At 40.0% G+C, this 24,813-nt stretch overlaps 1 protein-coding gene across 1 annotated transcript in view; it reads left to right on the top strand.

Annotated features, from left to right (window-relative positions):
- Positions 1-24,813, top strand: part of ARMH3 (armadillo like helical domain containing 3) — a 2,648,735-nt gene that overhangs the window by 285,176 nt on the left and 2,338,746 nt on the right. The window contains exon 10 of the mRNA XM_044055591.1: positions 6,302-6,348. Coding sequence (XP_043911526.1) covers positions 6,302-6,348 — 47 coding nt within the window. The remainder of the gene's footprint in view (positions 1-6,301; positions 6,349-24,813) is intronic.

Below are 24,813 nucleotides of genomic sequence, written 5' to 3'. Positions count from 1 at the left end.
CAGTTCTTCCATCTTATGGGAGGGTGTGGTTTGCAACCACTGCAAGATTGATCCCCTTTTGCTTGTGTGAAATAAGTTTGTGTAGGATATAAAATGTAATATGCCAGCAGGATGCTGACTATACTTCAGTGGATGTGGGCACATGCACAAGTTGAAACGGGATCTGTTGCATTGAGCAAACACCAGAATGGTTCTGCAGGGCAGGTGGAAGTTCTTTATTGCTGTGAGCTGTAAGTGGTTCCGGTTTTCTGTCATTCTTAGCTGAGCTGCTTACAAATAGTAATTTACAGGGCTGAGTTTGTTAGCTGTAGTGTAGGGGCTCAGAAAATATGTAAGACCAGATTTTAAAAGCATGGGTCATGGGTGCACAAACACACATTCGCTTCAAGAAATGTTTTGGCTACCGTCTTTTCACATGACTGTAGTAGTTAGGCTGTGAACTGATATACACTTTTAAGTTCTCACCAGTTGCCTGTTAATACCTTTTTTGCCCCACAGTTGTCGGTTAATACCTTTTTTGTTTGAGTGCTGACTTAACTGCTTTTTTATGGTCCCTCTGTGAGTCTTTATTATTTGAGCAATTACTATTTAGTTTGCCAGATTTATTTACTTTATTTTTTTTCCATATTTAACAGTGCATGCTTGTGTTTGTTTCTTGAGTTTGATACCCACTGAGTAATTTTGTGTGCGCGAGAAGGGGACATCAATAATGCAGAAGTTCTTTGTAGTACTCTGCCTTAGGGTTACTTTACTTAGTTCTCTTCAAAGTGGATTTTTATATGACTGGAATAATTGTGATCAGGATTTTAGTATGTCATACAACAGTGTTGAAAGAGGCAGACTTAAAATTGTTAGACAAATCAAAATAGAAAGCAAAGCTTTTTTGGGGGAGGGGACACTTTCCCCCACTCTCCATCATCAACACCAGCATGGCTAATTGTTCCATTCATTTCCCATCAGCGGGGTGAGGGTCAGCCAAGAGGAGGTATCAGTCAATCAGTCAGATAGCCGTCAAAGGTGATTAGTGTTTTTTTTTTCATTAGGTATTCCTATTTCCTGGCAAAATCAGGAAAGCACCAGGGAGGGGACATGCAATAGGCTGACTGTGAAGGACACCTCCTCACTTCCACAAGAAGCATTCCCTTCAAACAGCTCTGCCTTTCCTCCTGAACCATAAAAAGTTGATTTCTTCAGACTTCATCAGGGAACTCTCAACCTCCTAGTGTGCTCCCAAGTGGTCACAGCCTTCACCAATCCCCCGATGCTCTTAATTTCTTCTCCTCTCTGGTTGGCTCCTCCAGTGCCAGGGCTGCTAATCAGAAATTCTGGTGTCTGGATCACAGTCAAGACTCCCATCACTCTGCACCATAGAGCCATGTATTTTGCTGTACTGACAATTTATTGCACTTGACTTTGGAATGTAAAGATTTGCTCCTTCTCTGTAGTAGTGTGTAATATGTGTTGTGGATAGAGGCAGAAGAAAATAGGCAGGCAAAAGGTTAATCCTAGGAGAAAGTAATGCATATAATCTGAGAATAAAAAGGGATATGGAGAAACCCAAAGAAAGTAGAAATCAAAATGGTCCTACTGACCACTGATATACATTCTGCAAACCTGAAGAGAAACTCTTGCTTACTTGTTGTGTCTTTTCGGCTTTTTCCCGGTTAGGGGTCGCCACAGTGGACCTCCGGTCCGCTAATGATTATCCGTAGATTTTTACGTGCCAAGTTGCCAGCTCTGATGCACAACCTTCAATGAAGGTACGCCCATTCACGCATGTCTCCACACAGAAGGCGCTCTAGCTGAGATTCCAACAGGACAACGTCTTACTGTGAGGCGACAACACTACAACAGCACCACTACCGCAGTTCTAGAAACTCTTGCTTACTAATCTTTTCAAAACATTTGCAGATCTGTTGATACAGTTCTTTCATATTACTAGCTTCATGGGGTATACATGTGTAGAAGATTTTAAAGTTGCAACAATTTAAAAAGTGGTACTTATCCCTGTTGTTTTGCATGTGTGTGTTGACAAATTGGGCCTGAAGAGTCATACTGAACCTCTCTTCAGGGGAAAACTGAAAAAGGGTGAATCAAGGCAGTACCAAGAATATGTTAGGGAATGGTGGGGGTGCTGCTATGGTAAGAGCAGATTGAGTGCTGTATAGGTAACAAATGACAGGAGGATAGCATGTGTGTGTTTTATTATTTTTTAATCTGTCCCCCAAAGTGCATGTGTAGCTACTTTGCCTTTCTCTCAAGATAGAGATAATGACTTTTATATTTTTTTTTTGACTGCTCCTTTCCCTTATACTCTTAATACCCCACTTGCAGTAACATCTGTGTGCAGAAGAGATTCCACTTGTGTGCATTGTGATTCTTTTGTGCAGTGTAGGACAAAGTCCAGTGGTCTTCACTGGGGTTTCTACTGCAGAAGTGACCCCCTATTCCCTGAGAATAGCTGGCAGAAGCCACTTCCTGTTTCCCTGGCCATTTGGGCCCCGTGCTTTGTGCCTAAATCCGTGTCTTCAGCATCGCACATTAAATTATTCCCTTTGTGTTGGACCAACCTAATGCAGTTTTCTTTTATGTTACTGTGTTATGATCTCACAATGTAACTACTTTCCTTCTCCATCAAGCTTTTGGCAGAGAGTGAGTGTGGTCTGTTGAGATGAATTTTGTTGATTATTTCATCAATCTACAGGATTTGAAATCAGGATTTCTCCCAGCCAAAGTTATTTTGAAAGGTCCTTGTTTAAAATATAGATAATGAAGAATGATTGATTAAAACTAAGATATCTCCTGTTTTTAAAAATATCCTGTCTTGATTATAGTAACATACAAAATAAATGCTGTCAGAGAGCCCTGCTCCCTGTGACTGATCATAGCAACACCAAGGTCACTGTGACTGACAATAAATTTCACATTTAGCAATCATTTTAATTATTTTGAAGAAATTCTGAGTTGTTGCATTGAAATACCCACATCTTATGATATTCTAATTTTGAATATACTTTTTTAAAGTTTTTTTTTTCATGTGCTGTTCTAAGTAATGATGTACACATCTCCTGTGCCATGATTGTTTGCCAAGGTAATTGATGTGATTTAACCAGAGCTGCAATTATCATGCTATAATCAGAATCTAAAGTCACTTGAATTGAAAGGCTGCATTAAGGTTCTGTTTGCTTCAAGAACATTTTATTATTTTAATTGCTAGTAGTAGCTGGCCTGTTGGTGCATATGAGGGATGTATGTATTTGTGTATGTATGTGCTGACTAAAGTTCATTTAGTTTCTAAGGCACCAGAGTGCTGGCCAGATGAGGTAGAAATGAGTGGCTGATGCCATGTCCATTTTAGGGTAGGGGCATGGGCATTATCAAAACATAATAGTCTAGGGTGCGCGGACTTCCCCAGATGCCTTACTGCACCTCAGTGCTCCCAAGATGAGGGCAGTCCTCCAAGAGTTGCAGGCTGTCGGGGCTTGCTGCCTTAGGATGAAGTTTTCATACTATCGAACAGCATGGCAGTGGTATGGAACTATCCCTTGTGCAGAGAAGTGATGAGGGTATGGGAATGGGCCATATTGACGCAGTGCTTTTTTATAGAAATGTGCATTACCAGTGTTATCCAGCATGAAAGCAGACAAATTCTGGTACCACATGAATGGTTTCTCAATGACAAAGTGCCCTTCAGCATTTTCCATAAATAGGGAAGTCCTTGCTGCAATCTTTTTGCTACATCTTAAAACACCAAATGTCCACAATTCTTCAGCATAGTCCCTCAGACTGGACAGATACCCAGAGGTGCATTCTTCCACTGTCAATCTCTGGGTTTCTTGTATGCCTTTCCTCATCTTCTGTTAATACTTAGACTCATTCAGAAGGCCAAAGACTGTAAGGCACTAATTCTCAAAGCTCCCTTCTGGCCTCACCATTTGTGGTTCCCCTTGTTCTGACCTCATTTCAAGAAAAATCCCATTCTTCTTCTGCAGGGCCCATCGCTGCTAATGCACCCATCTGGTCAGCTTCACCCAAACATTCACTCCCTCCACCTAACTGCATGGTTTCTACATTGCCTTTAATGACCAGGAACCATTTATTCCCTTCAGATGTTATTGAGTTTATTACAGCTTCCTAAAAGCCCTCAACAAGACTGATTTGCAAGTGTGAATGGAAAATATGTACTATTTCGGCTCAAAAGATTAATACAGTACCAGCATCAGCTTCATTAGCTTCTGTCTTGATGTTTCTGATGGAACATTTCATTAAAGGGGCCATTTATTCATCAGTAAAAGTCCGTTTGTCAGCTATTTCTTCTTTTCATGATGGGTTTCAGTGCTCCTCTTTTGTTTCCCACAAAACATGCAATACCTTTATCAAAGGAATGTTTTTATTCTAGGACTCCCTCCCCTTGGTCAAACTGGCTCCTCCCTGAGAACTTAATTTCATGCTGGAAAGACTAACCAGACTACCTTTTGACCCAACTGGTACTGTTCATCTCAAATTCTTATCTGGGAAAAACTGCTTTATTTGTGGCAGTTAATTTGGAAAGGAGGATTTCAGAGCTTCATGCCCTTTCTTTGCAGTATCCATATATTTTTTTTAATCCTTACAAAGTCACACATCAGACTAAGCCATTTTTTATGCCAAAGATGGCTACACAAACTAATTTGAATCAGTCCATACATTTGCCAGTTTTCTTCCCAAAATATTCAAATAGAGTCAATATAATTTCCATTATCTGGATATGCATAGACAACTGTGTTTCTGTTTAGAGCTCAACAGAAATTTCAGGAGAGATGAACAACTTTTTCTGAGCTTTTCATCAGCTAGCAAAAGCTGTAAGATTACTAAGATCACTTTAGCCAAGTGACTGTCAGATTGTATTTCTCTACAGGTCTATCTTTTGCCATGCATCCAAAAGCACACTCAAGGTGTAGACCACATTTAGTCACTTTTTGCATAATTTGCCAGTGGAAGACAAAGCAGCAGCTGCTACTTGGTCATCTTTGAACACCTTTGCTAAACATTATAGCCTAAGTACCCTTTCCAGAGCCATGGCTTCATTTGGAGCAACTATTCTGAAAGGCATCAAAGGGTTTAAGACTGTCACTTTTCAAGCTTGAGTACTGCCCTGACCACATGAGAAAACTGTGTGTGCTTGTGAGCGAGCATACTCATGCATACGCTCTTGTGTGGGTGAGTGTGTGCGCACGTGTGTGAGATTATTCTCTGTAACTTGTAGCTTCAGCTGTACCCAGCTAGAACTTTCCTTGATTGCAACTCTGTATCCCAAAAGCCCCAGTCCTAGACGTTATCTAACCTAGGGGTTTTGCTTCAGATGGGTAACCCATGTCTGAGGTGTAATACTGTTACCATACGTGATGTTTCTGTAGTTATCCTGACACTACTGTTAAACATGTTCTTAATAATGAGCACTTGGTCATATTGTACATTCTTTAAATGAGACACCTGGGATCAGTGTTTTGTTATTAGCCAGAGGGGCAGTGGTCTGAAATGTAATTGTTGTAGGAGCTAAAGCTTCCTGCATGGGTGGAGAATACATTGGAGGACTTGCCCCATAACAAAAGTCTTCAGTTACACAGAATTCATATATATAACTTGAATCCATTTCCTTTTTATTTTGTAGTCGATTGCTCTCACACATCTGTGATTGTGCAAGATTGTGCCTTTTGCTTGTGGGTTTTTCCTCAGTTTGTTCCCCCTTCTCACACACACACACACACACACACACACACACACACACACACACACACACACACACACACACACACACTAAATAAATAAATAGAAAATGTTAAAAAAAAATGTCAATGGATCCTCCTGGAGGTGTGAACATTGGCTCTAGGTGATGGTCACTGTTGATGTGGCATGTCAGCCCCACATACAAAATGGGGGGGGGGGTTGATGCTGATGCCATCAGTGTATCTAAACTGCTAAAAAATCTGTTTTTTTATTACTGTAATTTGCAAATATGTCGGTGACTGCTTAACTCAAATGTTATAATTTGTCTGACTATAAATGATGATGAGCTGTATCTGTTCACTTTCCCTTGTATTCCATTAAGTTACCGTGTAAAATTTTAAGAGTTGTATTCTGGAGCTGACATGGACAGCAGTGCTTTTTCAGTTGTCTAGGAAGAAAATTCAAAAAATATTACTCTGTAGCTAGCAGGTTGGCTGGTTAGATTTTTGTACAGTGTGATGCATGGTATTTGGGTGAACCATTTTAGAAAAGTTAAATGTAAACTAAAGATTGTTCATTCATTTTTCTTCCACAGGTGGGTAACATGTTTATTGCTGATGCTGACGAGAAGATCTCTGTTCAGTAAGTATGTACACATCAGGAAATGGTGTCTTGTTTGCATAATACCTAAATGGCAGGTTTTAGCACAGATGTGAAACATTGATCTGCCTTGATTTACTTGGTGTTTTTCACTTCAAAGCCAGTTAAGGAAATCTGCCTTAGAGACTCCTTCCCATTGTAATTTGAGTGTAAGCTAGAACCACCACCCATTATAACATGCAGTTAAAGAAGACTACTGGTTAATAATTGTAAGTAGCTTTCCTTTTCTGTTTATGTAAGACTAGTCATAATGTATCACTTTCTTTTGTCTCAGGGTGGGATACTGAATATCATCCTTGCTTGCCACTGTTTCTACTAGTCACAATCCGGCATCTTTTTCCTGAAGGTCCCAGGCTCAGAGATTCATGAGCCCCATGTTAGCACTTGCTGTGATATCGTGTAACTACATAAGAACATGCCTAGCCCTACTTTTCCCTCGCACAGTGTGCCTGTCCTGACTGAGCAAGCTTCTGTCAGATCTTGTTTGCTATTATCGCATTTGCACGAGGTTTCTAGGTTGCCGTCTAAAATCTTAAAATATTTGTATAGTGTTTCTTATGTTTTTTCTACCTTCATATATTATGCACTGTTTTAGATGTCAATTGTTTTATTTTAAACTTAAACCAAACAATTTAACAGAGAAGGAGCATTTCCATGTTCCATCTAGCCTCCCTTTGGTGTCCTCATTCAGGACCTTCAGGTCTGACTGAAGTGGTTCTTACACTGAGTTGGATTGTTTGATGGTGTTCTTGCAGGCACAAATAGAACAGTGCATCCTTCACCCCCCCCCTTAGCTTTGAGGTTGAAGAGGGCAGTTCCATTCTTCCCCATTTTTGCTCCTTCTCTGTCCCATATTTTTGGTGCCAGCAGTTTTGTAGCTGTTACCTATGCCAGGGTCTGTTCCTTGGGCACTGACTGGTTCACCTACCTCAGTGCCAGAGCTTTTGGATCCATCCCATTCATTTCAGAGATTCTCAGACCCCAGTAGAACTCTGTCACACCAACTCAGTGTTGAGTACACCACTGTGTCTTCAGAGACACTTTGAGCAGCACTGCCGTCAGTGTTGGGGTCCTCTTTCTTTGAGGCATCAGACCCATCCCCTCCTTTTAGCCTGCCATATTCTTGTGTTTGGGACACTTACCTTAGACTGAAGCTGTCCCTTCTTTGATGGAGATAGTGTCCCTTACCAGAGGAGGGAGCCTCGGACCTGACAGGTGTTGGATCTGCCTTTGAGGTTATGAGGAGGATGAATTCTTCTCCATCATGGTACAATTCTCAAGCTCCACAGGTGTCAGCTTCATCCCTGGACACCCTTTCTAGTGCTCTTCTGCCCATTCTTACATCATAGGTCAGAGTCAAACCTTGGGTCTGAAAAGGTCACAGTCCTTTGAGGACTCAGACAATCCACCATTTAATGTTCCAAGAAAGAGGACATGCAAGAGGAGGCACTTGAATTCCTCAGCAGAGTCAGCTAAGTAGAGAGGAATCCCCTCAGTCTCCCCCTGAGGACTTACTTTTGGCAAGATTTTGAGAGTTCATAACCCCCCCCCCCCAATTAGTAGGTTCTATTTGAGGTTTACAGTTCAAAACCCTCTACTTCATGCGTGCTTCTTTGACAAATCATCTCATTGCTTTTCTATCCAGGAGTCGTGACAAGAATCTGATTTATTTAAGCCTATACCTAGACAACCAGAGAAAATTCTACATTCAACTAGGGGCAGACAGTACTAGTTGAATGGCCTCCTAGTAAATTTCTTTATTGAATCCACCACTACTAAGAAAAAAACAAATGAGGATATGGCCATGGTTCATCCACCCATGAGGGAGTCTTGGGTGATTGATAGATTAAGGAAGCGATCATGGTTCAGGCAGTTTTGCAGTTAGAGTCCTAAACTATGCTGCCCACATGAACAGATATCAAAGGGATCTAGCCAAACAAGATTTAGTATCTAAGAAAGGACCCCCCCCACCATATTCAAGGAAACAGCTGAAAACCACCTTGAATTCTGTGTATAACATTAGAAGTCTCTGTCTTGCTCATTCTCTGTGCAGCCAGTGGAGCAGTCTGGGCGGCTGAGACAGGTATTTGTACTAGACTCCTTACTTGGCTGCACTCCCTCCATATGATAGAGCCTCCTTATTTGGTCCAGTGGTTAAGGAATGCTTGCAGAACAGTGAGCAGGATGGCAAAATGCTGACTGCTGTCAGATTATGATTTGAGAACCCGCGAAGACATTGCAGCTGGAACTGAAAGGGACCCAAATCATTGTACTTCTGAAAGTCAAGGTGCCCGCCTTTCGGTTCAACATCTGACATTGGCTTACTGAGGCAGTGGCTACCCCTTTAGTGGATGCAGACCTAGAGGTTGTGGAAGTCCACAAAACCAGGGATATCATGGGCCATTTTCTGATCATGGGCCATTTTCTGACTAGTAGCAGTCTTATCTCTGAAGGGTTATTGGCTTTTCTCCTCTGAAAGCATTTGGGAGTCTATCTCTCCATTCTCCCAAGTGAATGGCCATTACATGGGACTCCTGAGTAAGATCGAAAATATCCAGAAGGTGTTGCATTCCGTTTTCCCAGCCCCCACTCCAGTCACCTTGACTATTCTTAGATGTACCAGCCCTCCAACTAAAAGCAGACAAGAAAGATATTCAGTCCTTGCCTAAAAAAAAAAAAAAAAAAAGAGTGCCATCAAGAATTTCCCATCAGATCAGGTAGGGTGAGGAAACTACTCAAGATTCTTAAAACGAACATCACCGCAGGCCAATTTTGGATTTAAGTCACCTCAACACCTTTGTAAAACAGACTCTCTTCAGAGTGGCAACGGTCCGGTCAGTTCTGCTACGTCTTCAGACAAAAGAATGGATGTGGTCTATAGAACTTAAGGATTCCTAATTGCTTGTCAGTATTGCCTTGGCATCCAGGACATTTATCTGCTTCCAATTAGGAACCAGTTCTTAGCAGTTTTTATCCCTGTGGGTCAGAACATGTGGGAGGCAATCATGAGTTCTGTCCTGGATTTGCAGCTTTAGAGACCATGTCTGGACTAGGTCTCTGGAGGTGAGGCAGTCAGTTAAGCAGTCCCTCTGAGCCTCTCCTTCTGTTAGTTTGATTAGTAGGTATGAGGAGGTTTAAGAAGTCCTTGCCTTCATTTTGTGGCTCATGGTGCTGCTTTCCTATTTTTTTTGTGCTAGTATTATTGATTCTGCATTTCAGCACTGAATTCAGTAGAGTCAAGTAGTGTTATTCTTGCTTACCCTTTGGTGGCTGAGTAGAGCACAGATTTAGGCTGTCTTACGGCACTTCAGCAAACTTCCCCAGTCTTGGCCAAGAGATACCCTGCTTTGACTAAACAGTAAATAGTTCTGTTTCTAGCCCTTGACATGTTTTCACCCTCCCCCCCAGCCTGTTGGCAAGGCCATGAGGAAACTTGGAGATGTAGGGAAGACTTCTGCTTAAGCTTCTGAATAGTAATTATTCTAATTTTGAATGGAGCAGTACCTTGTGCAGTCCTAGTCGGTCAGTTGCAGGTCTCCTTTGTTTCTGATGCACAGTTGTTCAGACTTCAGTTTTTTTCATGACCATGGCAGGCTTCTGACCATGTTTCCTAATGGAAATGAGGTTGAAATCAAATTCAGGCTCGTTAGGCATCACCTTTGAAGATTGTTTACTTACCTCCCTTTCAGTAACCCCTTTTTTTCCAGGGACTCTGCAATAATGTACGATAAAACTTGCCTGTCCATCACTGAGACTTTTGATCTGGCTGCATTATAATTTATCCTTGGACTAAAACTCCATTTATTGAGGTTCTTCCTCAGAATAAAGGATTCCAGTCCTTCAGATCCACATATATACGGATTTCCCTTTACTGTTTTAAGGATCAAGATTCCTCATGCTGATCCCACTGTATTTAGAATGTAGATTTTAGCATGTGCCTGTACTAGCCCATTCGTCTTGTTTCCTCATGGGGTAACTTCTGTGAGAAGGAGGGCCCTTCATTCCCTATGGATACACAATTTGCTCTGCTGTCCTGAAACAGTTCTGCTGGTCTAGTTAAATGAATCAGTGCTCTATTTCTGTTTGCTGAGGGGAGGTAATGGCTTGCTCTTGCCAGACAGAGTTTAAGTTTATTCTGTTCATCATTGGATCATTAATGTCTCTCTTCCAAGAGTAGCTGCCTCCAGTGCTTTCTGTAAGATGTCTTGTTTTAGAAACTAATTCCATCATGATTGGCCCAGAGAGTCTCCCTGTAAGCACTATAGTATCAGCTGGGTCTTTGAAAAGCAAAACTGTTTTGGTTAGACTATACTAAATGCCCTTTGGTTCTTATACCCTTATGACTTACTTGCTTTTTTTTGCAATATAAATGCTTTATTAATACCAGATTTTAATTCTTAAATACTGTACAGTCCCCATGCATGGAACATTTATTTTAGCAGTGATTAACATTGGGTCCATTTTATAATTTTATGTTTTACAATAGTAGTAAACTAGCCTTATGTCAGACAACTAGTGTTTGCATTTAAAATTTAATAATTTGTATTAAGCATGTAAACCCAAAAATTGTAGTCAACTGTTCTACCTTGTCTTAGTCTCAAGGTTGAATTAACATTGCTGTTAAAAAACAGTTAAACACCCAAGGTAACTGTTAGCAACATAATGTGAGGTCAGGAATTAACTAGTGACCTTATTGTTTGATTTTTCACAATATTACAAATCCTAACTTCATATCTTATACTGCAGTCTACTTTATTAAATATATTTGCATCCAAGGGACTTTGTTCCATGCCAATATCCTTTTCATGTTGAATTTCTCATACTGCCAACTTTATAGTATAGAGTTCTGTTTCTGTTCTCCATTAGGTCTCAGTTTCATATTTCTAATCTCTATACAGTAGAACCTCCATAGTTGACCACCTCCCTACATTGACCACCTTCTTAAGTTGACCTAATTTTCATAGACCGGACATGCACCACATGTACTCAGTGGAAGACCAACCTCTCTATATTGACCAGCTCTGTAAGTTGTATCTTGACCACTTGGACTGTAACACACAATATTAATTTTCCCTCTATAACTTGACTAGTTGAGTTCCCTCTACACCCAGAGGTAGAAGGTGTGGGCTTTGCCCCTTAGTTGTATTATTTTTTCTTTAGTATATTTTATTTTTCATGTTTTATTATTACCACATGTTGGATTAGGCCTAACGTCCTATTGTTTATCTAGTGTTGCTGAAGATTTTTTCAGCGTGAAGGACTGGTCTGAATTGTAGATGCATCTTACAATTGTTGAAAAATTTTACATTTAATCGAGACATGATGGCCCAAAGGAAAGAACTCAAAGAGCTGACATTGAAGGAAAAGGTTGATCTTATACATTTTCTGGAAAGCAGCAGCCAAAGAAAGACGGCGGAACGTTTTGATGTTAGCAAGACCACAGTTAGCCACATCCAAAAATGTAAACATGAGTACTTGGAGAGATATGGTAAGGAAAGCAGACATGTATTCCGGAAAAGGAAGAAAACTTCCCTCAATGAAGTCGATGAAGCCACATTAAGCTGGTTCAAACAAATGAGGGTAGTTAATGCCCGAATCTCTGGGCTGAAGATCCAGAAAGTTGCTAAAAAAATTCACACAGGAATTCAGGGTGGCAGATTTTCAAGCATCAAGTGGTTGGCTCAAGAAATTTAAACTGCGAAACAAGATCTCCCAGAAAGTCTTGTGTGGTGAATCCATTGAAGTTCCAGTAACAGTGACAACATCTTTAACGCTGATGAGTGCGGTACTCTTTTTTTCAAGGCAGCACCTGACAGGACCCTTGTCATGAAGGGCGACAAATGTAAGAGTGGAAATCTTTCCAAAGAACGTTTCATAGTTCTGCTTTGCACTAGCTCAGCCGGAGAGAAACTAAAGAACTTGGTGATTGGAAAATTGGCAAAGCCATGCGCATTCAAGAACCTGAAGCCTGAAGACCTCCCAGTCACATGGACATCAAACAAATGCACATGGATGACTGGTGCCTTATTTGAGAAGTGGGTAAGGGGTATCGACTGAGAAATGAAGAAACAGTTTATTCTACTGACAGTAGACAACTGTCCTGGCCACCTGCAAGGGAATCATCTCACAAACATGACACTAAAATTTCTGCCTCCAAACACAACCTCAAAAATCCAAACTCTTGCCCAAGGCATCATCATACGTTTAAAATGTGCTACCAAGCCCAGCTCTTGCAGTGGGTCATTACTAAAACACAAACCTGTGGTCTGCCTGTGGAAGCAACTTCATCTGCTGCATCACTTAACATGGATGTTGGCCTCTGGATCAGTTCTGCTTGGAATTAAGTTCAGCCAGAACAGATACAGAAGAGTTTCAAGAAAGTTGGATTTGTCACAACCCAAGAGCATGATGTTTTGGCCCCATCTGACAGTCCAACTCCCATGGTGGAATTAGGAGGAGTAGATTTTGAATATTTTGTTGCAGTGGATGATGAGGTAGCAACCTGTAATGAACCCGACCCAGGAGCAATTTTCCAAGCGATATTGACCAAAGTACAAACCAGCGTAAAAGTGCATGAAACAGCTGATTTAGTGGAAGAAGCAAGTGAGGATGACACAGGATTTGCAGAGACTAAAAGAAGATGTCAGGCATCTGATAATGCAGTTGAAGTCATTTGCTTTGGAAAAATGCCCAGGTATGCTGAGTGGTGTTGCCAGTGTTGAGAGTGCTTTCCCCACTTACCTTTGTAATAAGAATAAGAAACAGATAAAGCTTGACTCTTTTTTCAGAAAGAATGATTAAACCATGAAAAAACAGTAAATGCATTGATTTTGTATGATACTGTATGTATGATTTTACTGTGTTTTGATTATGATTTTGTGTGGCATTCTTTAATGAAGGCTGTACAAGAAAGTAAAGCACATGTACGTATCAGTACAGCAGACCTAGTTCCTTATGTTGCTATAGTCCCTTGGCTGGTCAACTTACAGAGGCTTTACTGTCATTATATTTTCAGTTCTTTTATTAATAGTTTGTCTTTGGTTTTCAGTTTTATAGATATTGGTTTCATAAATTCTATCAAGACTAAAGAGAGCAATGTTTTCACCTCTTTAGTGCAATCAGGTTGAAGCCAAAACTGTTCAATCTGATTATACTAAAGAGGTGTGAAAATGTTGTGTTATTTTACACCAGCTAAACAAAAACATCTCTATTGTAAGATTATTTACCCAAGTATAAGATATAGAATATTCAAGTCATTTTTGTACTGAAGCAACTCCAAAAAATCCCCAAATATATGCTCCCAAGAACCTCTTTCTGAACCGTCAAGTCTCCAATATTTGCCTTTTGCCTGTAGGAACATTTTTAATCTCATAGGGGCATAGAAGTACTTTTGCAAACATTTCCATGCGAAAATTTTACATTTTCTTGGTGTGGATGCTGAAAAAGGATTTGACAGACATTATTTCTTTCTGTCACTTATCAGTTTTATCTTTATTTAATCATTCACTCCGTTATTTTTACTTTTGTACTGTATTGTCTTCTCAAATCTAATATTGTTTTATGTACCCTACTTGTAACTCTTCTCTGGTCTGACATTTCTGTTCAAGCCTCAGTTATAAAGTCTATTGTTTGTAGTTTAACAAAATTACTATCTAACCTCCACATATCTTCCATGAACTCTAACGTTAGGTCTGTATGTTCAGGTTGTTGTGAGGTCAGTAACCCCAAAATTGGTCTAGATGCATCCCATCTTATTGCCTCTTCCCTTTTTGTCATCTGCTCCTAAAATCTTGCTTATTTGTTTTTCAAATTCTCATTACATTTCCTTTTGTGTCATTCTTATAAATATATCTACTTGTATATGTGTTGATTTTTTTTCTGTGTTTAATTTTTCCAAATGTCTTCTTTGCTGGCACCTGAGCAGTGTATTTCCTAGCCAGAAGCTGAATGTTACCAAAAGGCATTTTCAATGGCACTCCTTTTTCTCAGTTTCTGTTTTCACATTGGGAGAGCTGAAGTTATTCTGTTGATCAGTGTGTAGCCATCTTCACTTTAACTCTTCACCAGAATCTATCAAAAATGAGATCAACTTGGATGACAATGAAGTATCCCCAAAATCCCCTCCGAAGACGTCACTGTTTGAAAAATTCTGGAATTAATGAAGCAGAGAGTGGAATTATCCAAAGCTGGTCCTTCACCTGATGAGTCAGTGTTCTTGGATGTCCTTTGGTCTGGCTCAACTTCTTCCTGGGTGGTACTGCCAGTTTTTCCACTCATTGAATTGATTGCTCAGTCTGCATGGAAGGACCCTGACATGGTGGATCCTATCCCTAAAAAGCCAGATAGGATTTTCTCTGCCCCTGTAGACTGGAAACATTAGAACAAGGGTTCATCATAGATGGGATGATTGTAGCCACAGCCATGAAGAAGGACTGTCTGAAGAGAGTTCCTCAGTCCATTACCTTAATAGGGAATCTAGGGTGATGGACCAATTTGGGAAATGGATGTATGCTTCATTGACCTTTGCTCTCAGGGTGCTGAATTATTTTGCTCATGTCAGCAGATTTCAGAGAGACTTGACAAAGGAAGTTACTGGTCTAACAACTGAACCAGTAACTTCATATTTTGTACTGCAGCCTACTTTATTAAATAAATTTGCATCCTAGGGACTTTGCTACATGCCACTGCCCTTTTCTTGTTCAGTTTCTGATACTGCCAACCTTATAATACAGAGTTTTGTTTCTGTTCTTTGAGATCTCCGTTTCACATTTCCAATCTCTGTACTGTAGAACCTCTATAGTTGACAACCCCCCTACACTGACCACTTCCTTAAGTTGACCTAATTTTCATAGACCGGATATGTACCACATGTACTGAATGAAAGACCGACCTCTCTATATTGACCACCTCTGTAAGTTGTATCTTGACTAGTTGGACTGTGACACACAGTATTAATGTACCCTCTCTAACTTGACCAGTTGAGTTTACTTCAAGGGGCAGAAGGTGTGGGCTTTGCCCTTTAGTTGTATTATTTTTTCTTTAGTACAAGTTCTGTTTCATGTTTTATTACCACATGTTGGATTAAGACTAATGTCCTATTGTTTATCAAGTGTTGCTGAAGATTTTTTCAACGTGAAGCACTGTTCTGAATTGTAGGTACATCCTACAGTTGCTGAAAAATGTTACAGTTAATCGAGACATGATGGCCTAAAGGAAAGAACTCAAAGAGCTGATATTGAAGGAAAAGGTTGATCTTCTACGTTTTCTGTAAAGCAGCAGCCAAAGAAAGGCAGCAGAACTTTTTGGTATTAGCAAGACCACAGTTAGCAACATCCAAAAACGTAAACATGAGTATTTGGAGAGAGATGATAAGGAAAATGGACACGAGGAAAACTTCCCTCAATGAAGTTGATAGTCAATGAAGTCACATTAAGCTGGCTCAAACAAATGAGGGCAGTTAATGCCCAAATCTCTAGGACGAAGATCCAAGAAGTTGCTAAAAAATTCGCACAGGAATTTGGGGTGGCAGATTTCCAAGCATCAATTGGTTGGCTTGAGAAATTTAAACTGCGAAACGAGATCTCCCAGAAAGTTTTCTGTGGTGAATCCATTGAAGTTCCAGTAAAAGTTGTGGAAGTGTTCATCAAAAAGTTTCCGGACTTCGCCAGAGGCGTCAAAGATGACATCTTTAATGCTGATGAGTGTGGACTCTTTTTTTAAGGCAATGCCTGACTGGAGCCTTGTCATGAAGGATGACAAATGTAAGAGTGGAAAACTTTCCAAAGAACATTTCGCAGTTCTGCTTTGCGCTAGCTCAACTGGAGAGAAAGTAAAGCCCTTGGTGATTGGTAAAATGGCAAAGCTATGTGCATTCAAGAACCTGAAGAGCAGCACATGGATGACTGGTGCCCTATTTGAGGAGTGGGTAAGGAGTATCAACCGAGAAATGAAGAAGAAAAAGTCTATTCTACTGACAGTAGACAACTGTCCTGGCTTACCCGCAAGTGAATCATTTCACAAACGTGACACTGAAATTTCTGACTCCATATACAACCTCAAAAATCCAACCTCTTGCCCAATGCATCATCAAAATATCTAAACTGCACTACTGAACACCCAGCTCCTGCAGTGGGTCATTACTAAAATACAAACCTGTGGTCCACCTGTGAAAGCAACTTCATCTGCTGCATCAATTAACACTGTGGATGCTGTCCTCTGGATCTTTTCTGCTTGGAATAAAGTGCAGCCAGAAACGATATCAAAGTGTTTCAAGAAAGTTGGATTTGTCACAACCCTAGAGCATGATGTTTTGGCCCCATCTGACAGTCCATCTCCCATGACAGAATCGGAAGGAGTAGATTTTGAAGGTTTTGTTGCAATGGATGATGAGGAGGCAACCTGTAATGAAACCGACCCAGAAGCAATTTTCCAAGCAAAATTGACCAAAGTACAGACCAGGTTAAAAGTGCATGAAGTAGCTGATGAAGTGGAAGAAGCAAGTGAGGATGACACCATAATTATAGAGACTCCAAAAGAAGAGGATGTCGGGCATCTGATAATGCAGTTGAAGTCATTTGCTGTGGAAAAATGCCCAGGTATACTGAGTGGTGTAGCCAGTGTTGAGAGTGCTTTCCCCACTTACCTTTGTAATAAGAATAAGAAACAGAAAGAATGATTAAACCATGAGAAAACAGGAAATATATCAATTTTGTATGATACTGTATGTATGATTTTACTATGGTTATGATTTCGTATGATATTCTCTAATAAAAGCTGTACAAGAAAGTGTAAAGTACATGTACGTACCAGTACAGTAGGTCTAGTTCCTTATGTTGACCAGTTTTTTATACTCCCTTGGGTGGTCAACTTAAAGGCTCTACTGTCATTATATTTTCAGTTCTTTTATTAATGGTTTGTCTTTGGTTTTCAGTTTTATAGATATTGGTTTCATAAATTCTATCAAGACTAAAGAGAGCAATGTTTTCACCTTTTTAGTGCAATCAGGTTGAAGCCAAACTGTTCAACCTGATTGTACTAAAGAGTTGAAAATGTGTTATTTTACTAAACAAAAACATCTCTATTGTAAAATTATTTACCCAAGTATAAGATATAGAATATTCAAGTCATTTTTGTACTGAAGCAACTCCAAAAAATCCCCAAATATATGCTCCCAAGAACCTCTTTCTGAACCGTCAAATCTCCAATATATGCCTTTTGCCTGTGGGAACATTTTTAATCTCATAGGGGCATAGAAGTACTTTTGCAAACATTTCCATGCGAAAATTTTACATTTTATTCGTGTGGATGCTGAAAAAGGATTTGACAGACATTGTTTCTTTCTGTCACTTATCAGTTTTTATCTTTATTTAATCGTTCACTCCGTTATTTTTACTTTTGTACTGTATTGTCTTCTCAAATCTAATATTGTTTTATATACCCTACTTGTAACTCTTCTCTGGTCTGACATTTCTGTTCAAGCCTCAGTTATAAAGTCTATTGTTTGTAGTTTAACAAAATTACTATCTAACCTCCTCATATCTTCCATGAACTCTAACATTAGGTCTGTATGTTCAGGTTGTTGTGAGTTCAGTAACCCCAAAATTGGTCTAGATACATCCCATCTTATTGCCTCTTCCCTTTTTGTCATCTGCTCCTAAAATCTTGGTTCTTTGTTCTTCAAATTCTCATTACATTTCCTTTTGTGTCATTCTTATAAATATATGTACTTGTATATGTGTTGATTTTTTTTTTGTGTTTAATTTTTCCAAATGTCTTCTTTGCTGGCACCTGAGCAGTGTATTTCCTAGCCAGAAGCTGAATGTTACCAAAAGACATTTTCAATGGCACTCCTTTTTCTCAGTTTCTCTTTTCACATTGGGAGAGCTGAAGTTATTCTGTTGATCAGTGTGTAGCCATCTTCACTTTAACTCTTCACCAGAATCCATCACAAATGAGATCAACTTGGATGACTTTGTCAGATTCCCCAAATCCCCTCCAAAGACATCACTTTTGTCAAAATTCTGGAACTGATGAAGCAGAGAGTGGAATTATCCAAAGTTAGTCATTCACCTGATGAGTCAGTGTTCTTGGATGTCCTTTGGTCTGGCTCAACTTCTTCCTGGGTGGTACCACCCATTTTTTCACTCATTGATTTGATTGCTCAGTGGGCATGGAAGGACCTTGACATGATGGGTCCTTTCCCTAAAAAGCCAGATAGGATTTTCTCTGCCCCTACAGACTGGAAACATTAGAGTAAGGGTTCCCCATAGATGGGATGGTTGTAACCGCAGCCATGAAGAAGGACTGTTTGAAGAGAGTTCCTCAGTCCATTACCTTAATAGGGACTCTAGGGTGATGGATCGATTTGGGAAATGGATGTATGCTTCATTGACCTTTGCTCTTAGGGTGTTGAATTATTTTGCTCATGTCACCAGATTTCAGAGAGACTTGACAAAGGAAATATCCAAGTCTGTCTTGGGTGTTCTACCAGCGGATGTTCAGAAGACAGTGGACTCCCAACTGTTCACCCTCCAATATACCGCCAGGGTAGCCACACGTCTGCTCTCCAATGCAGCAGATGGAACAGCAGGCACCAGCATCTCTATTCGTTGTCATGCCTTGATGTGCCTTTGCGACCTTGTGGAAAACTTCAGGATGTCCTTCATCAATGCCTCCTTTAATGGGTGCACTTTTTTGTGCCTAAAGTTAGAGAGACTCACCAGGAAGCAAAAGATGGTAAGACTGTCTCTGCAGTAGACATCCACTTCTCTAAGCTCCAGAGATCCTAATACAGGAACCAGTAGGCTGGGAAGAGGGTTCAGAAGTCCTTGACAGGAAACTCCTGGTGATATACTCTTTCTGGGCAGAGGAGGCAGTAACAATAATGGCCATCACTCTAGAGGCAGTGTTGGACTGCATATCCTGGGCTTTAGAGGGCCATTCTCGAAAAGCCCTTCAGCATCCCTGCAGGGTTGCCCAACTGCTGCATGGTGGAGGCAGTTGGGGGATGCTTATCTCTGCACCTTCAAGCCTGGAAAAATATAACCACATTGGTTTTAAGCATAATGTCCAGAAGTTGTTCTATACCATTTTCCTTTTCCCCCTGTCAGAATGAAAAAAGTTCCAATGTTCCATCCAGTCAGTGGGAACTTGTCACAACAGAAGTTGCCAAGCTGCTAAAAAGAAAAGGATCATCCAGCCAGTCCCCACAGACCAGATGGAATCTGGAGTCTACTTACAGTTCTTTTTAATACCCTAGAAAACAGGAGACCCGAGACCCATTCTGGAGCTGAGTCATCATAATCAGTATGTAAACAGACAGAATTTGGATGGTCTTGCTTCAGTCCATGTTTGACTCTACTGAAGAAGGATGACTGGATGCACTGATTAGATTTCAAGGACGCATACTATCAAGTGAAAATATAGACACATTCAAGGTGATTTATCCATTCCTGGCTGGGAGCCAATTATCAGTTCAGAGCTCTGCTTTTCAGGCTCATCGCAGCCCCACTGGGTGTTTACCAAAGTTATGGTAAGTAGTATCTGCACGTCTGCACCTACTTAGGGATACAGCGTTTCCCATATCTCAATGATTGGCTGTTCAATGCTACAACCGACAATCTCTTTGCACCACTGGGACCCTCTTCTCCAACCGTTGCAGGATGTGGGTATCAGTCAACATGACCAAAAGCCACCTTACACCCTCCCAACAAATTTATCATATGCCATCTGGACATGTCCATAGAGGTTAACCACCTTCCTATATCCAGGGCATTTTTCCTCTTTCTCACTGCATGTCAAGTTTTTCACCTCCCCTGTTCACCAGTAAGGCTGATCTTTCACCTATTGGGCCTTATGGCATCTGCAATCCTCATGGTCTCTGTAAAGATAGGCGGTACTGCCAGCCATGACAGAAGAAGTAGGGTAGTGGATGTTTGACTTGTGCCAGCACAGCTGGCTTGAATTTTGAAAATAATTATTTGTCATTTGTATGTCAAACTGATTTGTATAGATGCTTGTGCTGAAAATGTATTGGTGAGGTTTGCCTGTGTTAAAAAGTATCAACAGTGCACCATGCTGGAATGAAAATAAATGTATATGTATTACTGTAATTAATTAAATGTATATGTTTTAATAGAGGATACTGAGACAGCAGAGGTTAACCAGCTAGCTTACCTTAAGAAAAATAAGGGAAATGTAAATTAACTCTTAAACCATTAAATCGGCACCCAGCAGTGCTGAATAGGACCAGAGAGAGTGGGTCTGGAAGAAGCCTTTGTTCATTAGCTCAGTAAAAAGAGGGGACGCCCCAGGAACGGCCATAAATATTTAAATATGTATTTTAGCCATTTATGCTAAATTACTGCCTCAGCTTCAAAGGGGGATATTGTGAGATCCTAGAGTCAGGTGACCAGATGAGGTCATTCTGCAAGCTATCTTGGATATTATATTTTACAAGGAGTAATCTTTGAGTATTGAGTATTCTGTTTTGGGGAACCTGACTAGAAAGGTTGTTCATGTATTTGTGTCTTGCTCAGTCAAGTAAGTTATTAGGGAATAGTAATTCTCCTAGATTCAGTCAGGAATATAGTGAAGCCTAGTTTAGAGATTGTTTTTCTTTATTTGTACGAGTCTGTCCATTAGTGTTATTTTCAATATTTCCTGTGATTTGAACTCTGTGGTTTACTGTAAATATAGCTTTAGTATTTTCTTGTTCTTTTATTATTAAATATGGTTAAACTTTTTATCGTGACTGGTCCTTTTTAGAAAATATTTAAGCTTTGAGATTATTTGCACATATTTATTTGGTGATAACTCTGGACACTTCTGAAAGCCTTGCTGTTTGATCAACATTACCATTTGTATCTATATTAACTTCACTCAGCATAACTGTGTACCATTTTAAGTGCTTTATAGTAACTGACTAGTGGCAGTGAATCTATCTTATAGTCTGGGGAAAGATGGTAGAGTGAGTAATTTGTGCCAGCCTTTCCCAGGTGTGTGTGTGTGTGTGTGTGTGTGTGTGTGTGTGTGTGTGTGTGTGTGTGTGTGTGTCTGAAAATTAAATCTCAGAGTGGGTGTGTCAACTACTTGGGGCAGGGACTTGAAGCACTGGCTTAACAGTGCCAGTGGGGAGCCTTATTGGGGACCTTGGGAGAGGCAGATAGAGACACCCAGACCCCGGGCTGTGTGTCTGCCCTGTGTGCTATTAAGGGAAAATGTGCTTGATACAGAGAGGTATTCATCTGGAAATACTGAGTGTATCTGTTTGTATTCCAAGTGCAAGTCCCTCTCCATTGTCAGTGGTGAGGATTCAGGCTCCTTGATTACTGGCCCAGAGTGGGAATGTCACAGTCTCACTCACCAGATTCTGTATGAGGGTTGTCCAGTAAACTATAGCAGTGCAATGGTCCCAAAGATTCTATCCACTCCACATCAAACTAAGACTTACTCAGATTTGCAGGTAACACATATCTTTGCGGATAATGTCTCTTGTCAGTTATACACAAGTACCCATTCCTAACGGATCCCCTGGTGGCATTAGTGTCAATGGATACTTCCCTTCTGTGGTGGGGTGGAGGGTATTTTAAAGAGAAGATGGTCCAGGGCACCTGGTTTGTAGAGCTTGACCTTCACATCAGTGTTCTGGAGAAGAAGAGTGGTCCTCCTTGAGTTGCAGATCCTTCAGTACAGTCTCTCCAGAGGTGTGGTCCTGGTACAGATAGACAATATGTTGGTATTCTGGTACATTAACAAACAGGTAGGAACTTTGGCTAAATCTGTATCAGAGCTACAAGTACTATCCTGCAAGCCACCATATTTGTTTTATCATGAGGACAAAGATTTCACTGAGAACTAATGCATTTTTCCTTCCTTCCGAACACAACATCCAAAGCTTATCTAAATAAGGCAGTAAACCTGCCAGTCTTTTTTTCTACAGTTTTCTAACAAAGGTGAATTACAAGCTTCAAATGCTGGATGTCTATTACCAGCTTTGCTTTTATCTTCATAGAGCTAAGCCTTTCAGAAAGCATAATCAACTATCTGTCGCATTCTCTAAGCCAAAATTTCTCTGTCTAGATTGTTATCTGATTGCATTACATCTGTGTACAATAAAAAGGGGTTGACGTTACAATGTAAACTTAAGGCTCACTCCACAAGAGCGGTGGCCACCTCTACAGCCTTTGTCAATAGACTACCTATTGCCGATATCTGTGCAGCTGCTACTTGGTCAACAGTTCATACATTCGTGTTCAGTTGTAAACTGGATGAACACTTAAGGTCTCATTCATCCTTTGGCTCCACCATTCTTAGAAATGTCTTTCGTTGATACCACCTGGACCTGTATGCTTGGGAATCTGTCCCACAGTTGAATCAGACTAAAATAAACAACACTGGGTACAAAAATTATGTGCCTTCCATAACAGTAGATTCATGTTGTCTGACTTTCGGCCTGGTCAACATCCCTTCCACCTGCCCCCTACCAAATTGTCACAAATGAGACTCGGAGGTCCGGTTAACTTTGATATTCCCTGTCAGTAAACAGTCATTACTGCCATTGTTTTATAACTATGTCATGTCTTCTTCCATACCGTTTAGAAATGAAATGTAATGGGAGTTATTTCTCTAGTGATTAATTGCATGCTTGTGCTTTTGTTTGGGTCTATATTAAAAGCACGAAAAGACATTACTGTGAATGCTCACATGAACGGAAATGCCGGTAATCGAACATGGTATTGTGGGGGGCTGTGCCCCCCCCCAACTATATATTCTAACTCCAAGGTTGCACTACAGTGAAGAAAGGGCAAATATCCCACTCCTTACTGTGCCACTACCCCACAAACACCCTTTCGATTCCTGGCATTTTCGCGCTTCTAATTTCACTATTGATTAATTGCATGTTTGTGCTTTGATTATTATTTTATCAGGGGGCAACCTTGATCTGAATTAGGAAGGTGAAGGCCAGGGAATTGTGGGTACGGAATCTGTCAGAGACCTAGAAATAGAGTTTCAAATTCAGTGCCATGGTCAGATGCAGTTGGTTCAGACAACCCACAGCTGAACCAGACAAAAATCAGACAACGTGGATCTATTGTTGTGGCAAGTACATAACTTATATTTATCCATGTTTGTGGAAACGCAAATGCCTTAAAAGATCTTTTCATAAATTCCCAACTCTCTCCCTCAAATGTTTTTCAGCATCCAAATCTATTAACAATAATATGTCATTATTGTCTATTGCATCATTTTCAATTACAAGTGTTCTGTTAATATTGTCAGGTAATTACCTAACTTCTATAAATCCACACTGATCAAGGTCCATCATTCATGGCATTATTTTGCTATTCTGTTTGCCAAAATCTTCATAAACACTTTGTATTCATGATTTAGAACTGAAATGGGCCTGCATGATTCTGGATCAAGATGATCCTTTCCTTTGGTATGACTACTGTTCCTTCCTAGTCAAGGGCACATTTCCATCCAGAATAAAAATATTGTAAAAAAGTACTAGCCAGACTTTTACTATCTTCTGCACCTTCTTTTTCCACACTTCTGCTGGAATTCCATCATTACCAGGGTTTCTTTGTATTCTGGTTTCTCATTCCTTCTTTCCTTTAATTTAATTTTTTTGTTGTTTTTGATGATAATACCTCTCCTTCTGTGCTGTTAATGAAGAGAGTTGTAATTATCTCAAATAAGTTACTATTTCCTGTGCGTTGTGCTCCGTCTCTACATCTTGTCTATATATATTGTACTATAATAGTCTGCCATTATATTCCTAATTTTTCCTTGGTCCACGTCTACCCTATCATTCTCATACTTCTTGATTTCAACCTTTTCTTGTCTCAGGTGTTGAGTTAACAATGTGGTTGCTCTAGGGTTGTTCTCAAAAACATAATTGTTTTAAAGTCATTGCTCTGTGATCAATCATATCTTATAAGTACACCTGCATAGTCTTTCTAGCTTCTTTCAATTTCTTTTCAACTTGCTGTATTCCACTAATTTGATTTTTGTTGTTGCAAATTCTTGACTTTTTTAAGCTCTCTAGATACCTTCTATGATTATTATTCCATGTCACATTTACTTTCATTGTAACCACATTTCTAATCTTCATTTTACAAGTATCCCAGTTCTTTGCAAGCTCTTTACTGCTGAGATTGTAATCCATTAACATTTCAGTTAATGTTTGATCTACCCAATCATTAAACAACTTTCTTTTCAGCAGAAATGCTGGAAGATGCCAGTGTTTATCACAGTAGACTTCTTCTTGCTTACAAAACAAATTTGTATCTGCAATGTCTGATATCTTCAGTGGATGTGTTTTCATAGTTCAGACTGTTTCTTTATTCTTTCAGTATAGAACATTTGTCTAATGTTGCCCAAGAATCATACTGAAAATATGTAGATTCCACTTTAATTTGTGTTGTTTTTCATTTTCTTGGTATC

Source organism: Protopterus annectens, chromosome 14.part0 (genome assembly GCF_019279795.1).
Source record: "Protopterus annectens isolate FY-2018-M chromosome 14.part0, PAN1.0, whole genome shotgun sequence".
Classification (NCBI taxonomy): domain Eukaryota; kingdom Metazoa; phylum Chordata; order Ceratodontiformes; family Protopteridae; genus Protopterus; species Protopterus annectens.
The sequence above is the reverse complement of the archived record's forward strand: the minus strand, read 5'-3'. Positions and strand labels throughout refer to the sequence as shown.